Genomic DNA, 11,581 nt, shown 5'->3' on the forward strand with positions numbered 1-11,581 from the left:
GTATTGGCATACCCTACCAATATATCATTTGTTTTGGTGTCTATGATTATTGGTGTGTGGAGATTGTGACAGTCCTTTGACTTGAGGACAATGCTTATCTTACTTATTGAATGGTATACTTTGACCAAGTACAATGCTTGCACTCCAACCAAAGGGGTAGATACGGCTTGTGTTGGGTATATCGGGATATAAGGGAAGGTGGTAGTTGTGCCAAGATGGGATTCATTCCTCGATTAACATTTCGAGAAGAACACTCAGTTTCTCTATATTACTTGACCGTTAAGTCACTGGCCAGTGCAATGGATATGTTCGAACTTTAGAAAGTTGAACATGATCGATATGGGTCATTTAATAAAGATGAGATAAATTGATAGAGCTATTAGAAAGACACAATGGCAAATTCTAGGCTCTATCGAGTGGTTCGTGAATGAAAGGATGTTACTATATCTTCGCATAAAGGTTTTGTTTACAGAATCCACGTAAACGTTCTTCATATATCGAGTTCGCTACACAACGCAGTCTAGGAGTTTTGTGTAGACTTTAATTTGATTATCGACGATAATGGAGGCCTATTGGGTCACACTTTATGTGTATTGTTGATTCGCTTAAGAGTGCAAAGTTAGTGCTTGGTGTTTAATCTAATGCTAGTCCAAGTGGGAGATTGAAAGATATTATGGACTAGATTAGGATATATTTGATATATTCTAATACTAAGTAAGACAGTTCAAGTGTGAATTCCTTAGTCGTAATTGTTGACTCAAGTGTGAATTCCTTAGTCGTAATTATTGACTAAGGAAGACAAGACAATTTAGAATTGTCTTCTTCGCTTATAAATAAGGGAGCTTGGTCTTACGAATCGAATATGAAAATATACGAAAACATTAGAAGAGAAAACACCTAGAGAGTACTATGGTTTCAATCGGAGATTTCCTAGCTGTCGAAGATTGAAACATGCACTGGGAATTGTTCCTGCATCGAATCGACATGCACGTGGATACCTCTAGTGGTGGATTCAATTCGCAGGAATCGAGACGCACGTTTACTACACAACAAGTAAGTTAATTTTATTGTTGTGTACGTTTGTAATCTCTACACATGAATCAATTGTAAATCTAGATCTAATCCTTGAATGTATATTCCGCTGCGTATCATTAGATGATGTCAAGGATAACCAACACCCCTTCCCCTTTTTCTCCTCTTTTCTTTTGTATAAAACTTTAATCAGTTGTTCGTATGTATTCATGAGGAATTATATGAAGATGTAAGCATACATATATCATTATACTGTGAATGAGTTGGCTGCTGGAAAAATTATACACATACTGTGAATTCATATAATAGGCAAGAGAGTTCGATGAAACCTTCAAGAGTTTTTGGTTTGAGTTGCTGAAATTTGAAAGGTGCAGCTGCTGAGCTTGACTGCTGGAATGGTTTAGAATGTAAATATTAATAGAATGAAGAGTTGCTTTACTCGAGAGGAAGTAGGAAATCTGATCTTGAGTTCTTACCTATGATGCACTTCAATTCTGCCTGTGGGAGAAAGAACTTGTGAGCTTCTAAAGATTTGAGCAGATTGTGAGGGAAAGCCAGAATGATGGCTTCGCTCACACTCTTAATAGGCAGAGAACTAAAGTTGAAGTTGGGGGTTACAGCAAGATAGGAGCATGTGGTGAATAGTGTTGCCTACTGCGGCTTTGAGTTGGGATTAATTCCATCTTGCACCTAGGTGCATTGCACCTTGCATCCGGATGGTTGACACGTGTCAACCATGTTTTATGGCTAAAGATAAAAATAGCCACTCTCCTATAATTAAGTACTTTTTTAGCCATCAACATTTAATTAGGTTTTCAGTCAAAATTCACTAATGGAAAAGAGTTATATTTTGCTTTTTTCTTGATCCCCGTGCTATCACAAAATGGTATTAGAGCGGGTTTTTATTGACAAATTATATTATATTTAATTTATTTTATAATTAACCTATGTGGGAGGAGACTCCATTAAAATTTTATGGATCCGGACGAGTGTCCGAGATGTCTTGTATACAGGATTTCTCTCCAATATTTGGAAAGAGAAGAAGTCTCCTACTAGGCGAATTACGAGTGTATTTGCGAACCCTAGCGGTTCACATTACCGAGGACGAGGAGACTGTTCGTGAGATTATCACGTACATCAGGGGTTATCTTGATGCCCTACTGGAGATTGCCGAAGCCAAATCGGCAAATGAACGAGCCAGAGTCAACCTCCATCAATTACATATTTGATGGAACAGAAGGACAAGGGGGGAGTAGCTTATCCTAGCTACCAAAAGATCGAGCCAAACTCTTCCGACAACATCAACTTGCGGGAGATCCAAAGAACGGTGGAATATTATGGCATCAAGCTATATAATCTACCGATGGAGATGAGCCAGATATCACTCAAACAAGAGGAAATCTTAAAACTCTTGCGTGATATCCAGAAGAAGGTAGAGGACATCGAACGGAGGAAACCATGTTCCGGAAGACTTCGGAATACATGGTCCAAAGACCCGAAGTATCCACTACCACTTGATGCAGCCCAAGGAATTGCAGCCAGAGGATATAATCCGAATCGTGAAAAGGAAAAAACATGAATAACTTTGATCGAATCGGATTAGAGGATCTACAAAAGTTAGCAGAATCATTTGCTAATTTAAATATGGTTGATCTAAAGATGAACCAAGGAGGAGAGGTGCCCAAAACAGAGCACCCACAAGAAGAATCATCCAGGAGAGGTGCGGCTCGTGAAGAAACGAGTCAGTATCAACGAACCAGAAGACGCCGGCCCAAGATGCAGGACACTCTTGTAGGGAAGGCTACACTTGAACCAATCCACCCATATGGATTGATTCTCAACCTTGATGAAGTCAGTTTTAAAGATTGGGAAGTTCTCATTGATGACTGGGCTTCAGCTATGAAGATCGTAATTGCCACGATAGAATGTGATAGAGATGAATTTATCAAAATCTTCGAGGCAAGTTTTGCCGGCATGGTAAAACAATTCTGGGATAAGGCATCAAAATCTGATGATAATATTCTTGCAGATTTCCTAACAAGAGATGGAGCCAACTGAGGTTGACGCCATCATCATAAACCAGAGGCAGTTCCAAGAGAACATTGAGATGCTACAACAAGAATGGCAAGAGTGTATATTCCATGCCAAACAAGCTGGAAGGATACAGACGGCTGATGAAGCCAAAGTATCTAACCGCATACAAGAATGTCTTAAGAAGATGATAAATCTTCATGGGGCAATCCACGAGCCGCTCCTGCGCAGGATTAGGGCTCCCATAATCGAAGCAGGCATTACCGTACCGGCCGGATTACCGGTAGCAGGGGATTCAAGTACCCCTAGCACAAGTTCTGAGGCTAAGGTGTCAAAACCGGATCCTCAAGAAAAAGATGTTGCTAAGGCTTCACCGCCCGAACCAACATGTCAACCCACCACCTCTGGGGAAAAAGAGGGAGAGATCAATCTTAGGCCGCTGACAGGCAAATCTAAGATTGATTTTAACACTATTGATATATCTCATGTTTGGCAGTTGTACCAGTCTAGATGGGAGAAGCTCAATACCAGAAAGGGTATTAATCCGGGATATAGCCGGGTTGCTGTTGGAGGAAAATATCCTCGCGTTTGGATGACCATCGGAGCCAATCCTCAGGAGGTCAAGGAGTGGTATGAATTTGGGGCGCTAGCCTCAGTTTATACTATATCACCAGCATTCAGCGAAATCAAAGGTCTACCAAGGTGGATCCAAGAGACTGTTTATGATGTCTGGTCGAACAATTCGTCCCTTAATAGGGGAGACGTTCTGGAACTATATTTTCTCAGTGCAGCACCAGAACCCGCAGGAAAGGGTAATCACGAAGCATTTCATTTCATCAAGCTTCGGAGACCCGATACGGAGGCCTTAAACCGGATTAAGGCACCAGATCACCAAGTCTCCATTGTCACCACTTTCCCGGAGGATCAAATCTCCACAAGGCGTGCATGGGGATTATGGGTCTGTCTCACGGAGATGGACAAAGTAAAGTATAAATTCAAGTTCTCTCATAATGCAGGACTTAGATCGTTCTTGTTGAATACTATGACAGGAACAACCACAAGCTTCGCCGAGAAGGCATTTGAAGAAAAAAGGCAGACGCTCTGGCGCAACAAGATAGCGGGAAGCAAAGAGACCCGTCACAAGTTCTGCAATATGACTCATTTAGGCCATTGGGTGGATCACCTCTGCGCAGAATGTCCTACGCAGAAAAAACCGAAGTTTGGAAAAGGCTTCCTCCTGAAGCCTAACAAGAAGAAGTTCCGGTCCGACGAGTATGAGGAGCACAAGACTCCACGTGGACGAGCACCTCGGGCACCAAGAAAGTAAGATGCCCGACAAGGAAAAGAGAGTCATGTGATTCGCAAAAAAGAATCCACTCACCAAAAAGAAGACGACAAGAGTGAGTGGAAGGAAAAAGACGGATTACCTCACCAAAAGTGGGGTAAAAATATAGGAAGACCACTCAACCGACAAAACTGAGTGGAAGAAAAGTAGCAGGCCCCTACTACAGCATTATCAGCTAAATAATGGAGTGAGGGACCACGGATGCATGTGAAGGCACAGCTGGTGTTGGCCATTAATGCCGACAAAAGAATGTGGCAGTCACCATCTAAGAAAGCTGGCCACAAAGAAATGAATCCAAGGCCAACAACCAAGCCATTATAGAGGGTATCAGACCTCTATATAACCCAAGCTCTGGAGAGGAAGAGATCATCGAAAAATCTCAACACTTTCACACAACACACACTCTCACTCTAGAATTTATCTTTGCAATTTTTAAATTTTGTTTTTCAAAGTTTTTCAATTCTAGTTTTAGTTTCTTTTATTTTATGTATACAAGTATCAGCTACCAATGAGTAGCTAAACAAGTTTGTCTCCTCCCTTAGGGAGATATTATGAAATAAATTAAATATTTTATAATTCCTCTATAAACGCTTTGTTTTGCCCAATTTCCGGTTTAATAAAAATTATCTTTCATTTTCAACAAAATACTATTAGTCGGAACTTAGTGAAGGAGGAAGGTTGCAACCATCCCTTGCGAGCGCGTGGTTGGACGAAGCCTTGGGGGCAGACGGTCCGTAAAACGCAACAGGAACTGACTCCTGAAGAAGACCATTCGACGAAATGTATAATGTTGATTTATGATTAGATTTATTTTGAAGTGTTACGGAAACATGTTGGGCTTGATATATATTTTCTGGAATTTAGCAAAATTCATGATTTTAAGAGTAATTTTGGTAAATAACTACATTATATGCTTATGGCTGTTTTAGTACCTTATTATATGAATTAGGCTATATTTGTCCTCTGCCTAAACAATGCCACATGTCGCACATCCAAAGTACTAGGTGCAATGCACCTAGGTGCAAGATGGAAGGAACCGTTGGGGGAGGGTATGGTGTAGGGCATGGTGTAGGATGGCTGAGATATTTTAGTGGAAATGAGGTGTAAAATCTTTATGCAGAACTAATTTGATGCATATTAATTTACATAACTAAATTCAGGGTCTCGTAAATAAAATACCCTTGTAAAATCTTTAATACACAACTCAAATAAATGTGCGATGCATATTAATTTACATAACTAAATTTACAAATATTTCTGTAAATCATTTTTGTTGGATTTAAAATAAATTCATTTTCTTAATACGACGTGAGTCATCTTAAATTTTAAGTTCGAAAATTATTCTAAACCTAACTAAAAGGAATGGGGTATTACACGTGAAGTTTCATATGCATTTCTAATGATGTGAATTTTCTTTTCTATTTTTCTTTGTTTTAGTTCCACTTGTATTGACAATGTGACTATTGGTCGGAACACATCAATCGTCACTTACCTAATTATTTTTGCGAGTCAGAAAGAAGAAAAAGATGAAACGGTAAATATTGTTTTATATTACCCTTAGGATGGAATATTTTTGAAAAAATGTTCAAATAATGAGCCAAAAAATGATATTACTAGATATATAAAGTTCCTAATTCATTGCGCTTGAAAGAAAAAAAATAAAATCATATACATATAATTTAAAAATAGATTTACATGTTGGACTCCGATGTGTCCAAGTCTTTTGCATAGTTGAAACCTACAACCTTAAAATTTTGCACGGTATAAAATTCATCACATCTATAAAATCAACTTGTATATTAAGTAATTTCACAAGAACAATAACCTAAGAGTCTGATATGATCAGAGTTCAAAACAAAATTGGAGGTGAAGATGGAGAAAAATCTCTCATAAAGGCAAAGTTACTAATACAAAAAAATACATAAATAAATAGTGAATTTCATTTAGAAGGTGCGTCTCGGTCTGTCCTCTGCAACATTAACTCTAATTGCACGGCCATCCAAATTCTGCATCCAAAATTAGATAAATTCATGCACATTTCAATGAAATTTAACTATTTTAATTATATAAATTCCCCCAAAATTAGCTCAAATGAGAATGATGCGTTTCAATTCCACCTGTTCACCATTTCATGTAAGAACATAATTGGATTAGCTGTTTGGAATTTCAAATCTATCAAAATAAAAGGTGCATTTTAGAGTTTTTCAATGGTCTAAATTCCTCACTTCATCAAAGATTTGTAGTTTCTACCAATCCCATTTCTCAAAATTCCAAATCAAGGGCAATAGCAAGTTACCTGTCCATCAAGAGCAGCTATAGCATCATTTAATTCCGGCTCACTCGACATCGTGACAAAACCAAATCCACGCGATCTTCCAGTCTCCCTGTCAATTACCACTCTAGCATCAATGACTTTGCCATGCTCGCTGAAGAGCTCCATGAGGCGAGCATTATCCACTTGCCATGGCAAGTTACCAACATAGATCCTGAAGGAAGGCTCGTACGTTCTAGTAATCCTTTCCGGCTGAGAACCTCTAGGAGCCGCCTTATTTACCGTCAATAGTCTTCCGCCTATATCCTGAATATATCGTGTTGCCAAATTAATAGAGGCCGTTTCAGAAGTTCACAATAAGAATGTGACATTTGAGGCAAGACAACTATAGTCAAACCAAGAATTAATAGATGTTAAATAGTTTTGCAGATTGAATTTTTATTTGTTGACAAGAACAAATAAATCCTAAAATCCTGTCTTACAAGTGCAAGGCAGCATTTCCTCAAGTCAGTTTATGGCATCGACAGTCACCACAGACAAATGGCGGTTACAGTCACTACTTACTTACCATAGATGGCAAAACCTTCACGAATTTCTTGATCATTAAATACAATACCATATCGACAGGGATGATTTCAAAAGGTCACTTTGAGAAATTGACATTAAATAAGACAAGTATAAGAATCAAACTCAAGAATTTTAGATGCTCAATTTAGTCCGACATACTTATGCCTAAGCAACATACACAAATGGTGATCGTGGTCGCTACTTACTCAGCATAGATGGAAAACCTTCACAAATGTCTTGATAAATCAGTAAAAACACATATCTTATCATGAGCAAATAGCAATCACCATAGTTTTAAGTAGTTTATCATATATCTCAGTCCAAGGTAACACCTATCCTATTCCTATCACATAGATGCAATGAACACACCTCATTCGACTGCACTAAAACATTTCAAACTCAGCAGTCAGTATAGATAGCAACTAGGAGTTGGGAACGAATTAAATAACAAGCAACTCACATAGCCACTGAACATCTCAACAGCCTTCTCAGCTTGTTCCACCGTGCTCATTGTTACAAATCCAAATCCTCGGCTTTGATCCGTTTGCCTATTGTAAATCACCTACAATAACACCACCAGATCAGATATCTGCATTCGGACCCCAAATCCCCTATCATACAATTGCTGAATTAAAATTTTATTGAAAGGAAAAAATAAAAAGAATAAAAAACATAAAAACCCCAAGATAGCACAAAGAAGCTAACTAAGGGTTAAGCCTCATTAAAACCTATCACACAATTGCATTACAATACACCTAATATTACATAAATTTTGATGGAAGACATGCGAATTAGAATAAGAATGAACTCTTATCCTCGTATGGAAGAACTACACTATTCTATCCCTAAAAAGATCGAATTTTTTCCCCTTCTTATATTTTCATCCTTAGCCCCTCAATTTTTGTTCTTAAAATAAGTGGCTTTGGCTCAATTTCATCCTAAGACAGATAATTTTCCAGCAAATTTCGACAATCTTACAAATACGAAACCAATAAAACTACAAAGTCAGAGCTCAAAAAAAGTAGATATAATCTAAATCCACAAAAAAAGTAAAAATTAATAGAATGAAAATACCTCAGAAATCTCCACAACGCCAGCTTGATCGAAAAGCTTGGCCAATTTCTCACTGTCAATGTCGTAGGGCAAATTTCCGACGAAGAGCTTCGCCTCCTCCGGCGGCTGAACGAAGGATTCCTCGCCGCCGTCGCCCTCGGCATTTTCATCGGCGCTCTCCCAGGAAGAAGATTCGACGGCTGTAGCCGCTAGCCCTTCATCGCCGGCGGCCCAATCGGAGGCCTGAGGGACGAATGGGAGGATTCTGAGAGGCGAATTCCTGGATTTGAGCTGAACTGAAGAGTGAGGGAAGTGGATTTGCCTTAGAGAGAGCGAGGGGCAAGAGGGTTTAGATATGGAAGTTTTAGGGATAGTTGCTGCGCAACAGCATTCGAGCAATCTGAGATGGAGGGCAGTAGCAGAAGTCATTTGCAATTGCAAGTGTTAGAGAGAGGGAGAGAGAAATGCTGAGCTGAAGATAAGAATTTGAAACCACACTAAGCATACGAGAAATTGGTTGGCGTTTGATATCAGACAAATATCACACACGGAGATGCAGCCTCAGATATTGTTGTGATTTTTCTTCCTCATTTTTGTTTTTAAATACTACTCCATCAATTTTATTACTCCTTCTATTCCAATAATGGTGTCCCATAAATTTTCGACACTGAAATTAAGAAATATGTAAAATTGATAAAAATTATTTAAATATTAAGTATAAAGACAAAATATATTACCAAAAAAAGAATATAACATTTGTATTGGGACATCCAAAAAAAAAAATGAGACATTACTATTAGAACTGTAATACCTTGTTTCATCGAGCTAAGTTTATAATAATTTTGAACTTAGATTTAAGATGATTCACGTCGCATTGAGAAAAAGAATTTATTTTAATTCCAACAAAAATGATTTACAAAAGCATTTGTAAATTTAGTTATTAAATTTATATGCATTGCATATTTATTTAATTAAGCATTCAAGCATTTATACGAGTTACTAGTTAACCAACCCTGATGAATTATTACAGTTTCGACAATTTTATCCTAAGAGATTTTATTTGTCTAATCAACAACCTCAATTCACCATACTCTAACCCCTACTAGCCGATCCATGTGGAAATTTTCAGCCCACAAATCAAACCCATTGAGCCCAAACATGACTAATTCCCTAGATATTTTGCTAATTTCAATTAGCAAAATATCACAATGATTAAGTGTAGAGAGGGTGCATCCACGTCTCATATACCTTTTGTACTCCTTTAAGAAGCCAATCATCTCCCCTCCTTCAAGAATTCAGTCGATTTCATTATGGAATTTCTTCTTCTCAACTTCTTCGTCCCTGAAGAGAAACGCAGCAACCATAGGTGAGTTCTTCTCAACTTTGAGATTTCTTCATTTTATTCCGAGTCCAGTTCATATATCATGTTTGAACAGATCGATATTTCAAAAACACATGTGCATATACTCTGTTTATGTGTATATGCTTGCATACAAAGGATGTCTGTGTTAAAAGAAAAGAAGATAGGTAGAGTTTTGAGTTGGTCTTGTTCTGCGTCAGGTCTGAGGCGCCGAGTCGGAGGGGTTGTTGCTGTCGGCGGCGACCTCGTCGTTTGTCGCCGGAGTGAGAGAGAATTAGGGGTAGAGAAAGGGAGGGAGATCGGTGGCGGTGGTGGCTCAATTGGGGATCTAGGGCTCAGCGGAGGCGTGGCCTGAAGGTTGCGTTTTCGTCAGATCTGGAGGAGAGGAGAGTGAGGGTGTCACAGCCCGCAATCCCTAAGGATGGCTTAACCGGGGTTATGACTAGGGAAGGGGATTGAGAAGCGGGGAAAGAAAGGGGCATTTACTTAACAATCATACATTTTACGAAAAGAGACATTTATTATATAACACTAGGATCATAACTGATCACTTGGGCAAAATCAAGACATTCGTTCGGGAAGGCCCGTCGAAGTGGATTACTCAACAAAAGAGTATCATACATAAAATAAAACATTATCATAATCAGAGTATCTTTCAGCGGAAAATACGTGTGAGTTATACATATGAAGATGTACACTCAAGGTTACATTACTGTTCTACGTCACAAGGGTACATCCGCTCAACTCCACTCCATTCCATCACCCGCTCAACCTGCACATTAGGGAAAACAACATGCAGGGCTGAGTAAAAATACTCAGTGAACATATGCCGGAAACATAACATTTTATATCATTTATTGTACTGCCAACAGTAACACACAGGGTTTTATTTGAAGGACCTGTGCTTACTAAACATTTTCTTTCATTTCATAAAGTTGGATGCGCATCCCATTTTCAGTCTATATGATCCATATCTGTTCCTTTTACACGCCGGGAAGGAGGCCTCCTTCCACGGACGCCAAGACCGGTCGCAAGCGACACACAGTCTCCATGAGTGTACACGTTAACCCTTACTAGCAAACCTTCGTCTAGCGTAGGATCCGAATTCGATTTCCTTTATAGTTGGCGAACCAACACAGATAGGATACATACATAAAACATAAACATTTTTGGCAGACAATCATTCATAAACATTTCCTTTCCTTTCATAAGAACCATTCATCATTTAATCATTTCCATAAACATTTCATTTCATAAGAACCATTCACCATTTAAAATAATACAGTTATATCATGTCATTCATTTCATTTCGTATAAGAGGCATGTATGCAGGGGATCTCTATATACGTGTTTTAAGAAAGCCCACCTCATTCCGTTCCCATTAGGGGCGTAGAGTTACCTCCTTCTTTAGCTTTCACTTCCCGTCTGGACCTTTATTGACGAAGAGTCGATAAGTTCGAGAAGAAAGTTGTGTAAGAAAGGAAGATAGGTCTCTAAACTAAACTATCTCCTTTAATGATTTTAGGGTTCTAGCATCCATATTAATCTTGTTTCGTCTCGTTCAAAACCTTAAACTCAAAACATTTATCACATAACTAACATTTAGGTTCGAACTATTTATTCGAACATCAACATGCGCATTAATCATAACTCGTTCTATTTATGTCATCAAGTCAAATATTCCGTCATCTTAAAAACAAATCCTATAATATCACATAGATAAATTATATCATCATAGATCATGCTTTCTCATATTTAAAATCATTTAATCATTTTCAAATAATCCATATTAATAAGTCATTTGAAAAGAATTAATTTAAATAAGAGTTTAACTCAAAATATTTTATTTTAAAATCCATTTATAAATACTTGAAATAAAGAACTCCATTTAAATAATTAATTTAAAGGTCAATATATAATT

General features: G+C 38.2%; 1 protein-coding gene across 1 annotated transcript; it reads right to left on the reverse strand.

Annotated features, from left to right (window-relative positions):
* Positions 1-6,160: 6,160 nt before the first annotated feature.
* On the reverse strand, positions 6,161-8,895 carry LOC130987515 (28 kDa ribonucleoprotein, chloroplastic-like). The gene is made up of 4 exons (XM_057911056.1): positions 8,322-8,895; positions 7,708-7,809; positions 6,705-6,986; positions 6,161-6,414 (listed from the first exon to the last, which is right to left on the reverse strand). Exons 1-4 carry the CDS (start codon positions 8,727-8,729, stop codon positions 6,352-6,354), a joined length of 855 nt encoding a protein of 284 aa, XP_057767039.1. The 5' UTR covers positions 8,730-8,895; the 3' UTR covers positions 6,161-6,351.
* Positions 8,896-11,581: the final 2,686 nt, after the last annotated feature.

The sequence above is a fragment of the Salvia miltiorrhiza genome, chromosome 6 (genome assembly GCF_028751815.1).
Source record: "Salvia miltiorrhiza cultivar Shanhuang (shh) chromosome 6, IMPLAD_Smil_shh, whole genome shotgun sequence".
Classification (NCBI taxonomy): Eukaryota; Viridiplantae; Streptophyta; class Magnoliopsida; order Lamiales; family Lamiaceae; genus Salvia; species Salvia miltiorrhiza.

Excerpts from the sequence above, each read along its gene's own strand:
- LOC130987515 (XM_057911056.1), bottom strand. The coding sequence starts at position 8,729 with ATGACTTCTGCTACTGCCCTCCATCTCAGATTGCTCGAATGCTGTTGC. Across the intron at positions 7,810-8,321 it reads GCGTTGTGGAGATTTCTGAG|GTGATTTACAATAGGCAAAC; the intron begins GTATTTTCATTC and ends GTGTTATTGTAG. Across the intron at positions 6,987-7,707 it reads TTGAGATGTTCAGTGGCTAT|GATATAGGCGGAAGACTATT; the intron begins GTGAGTTGCTTG and ends CGATATATTCAG.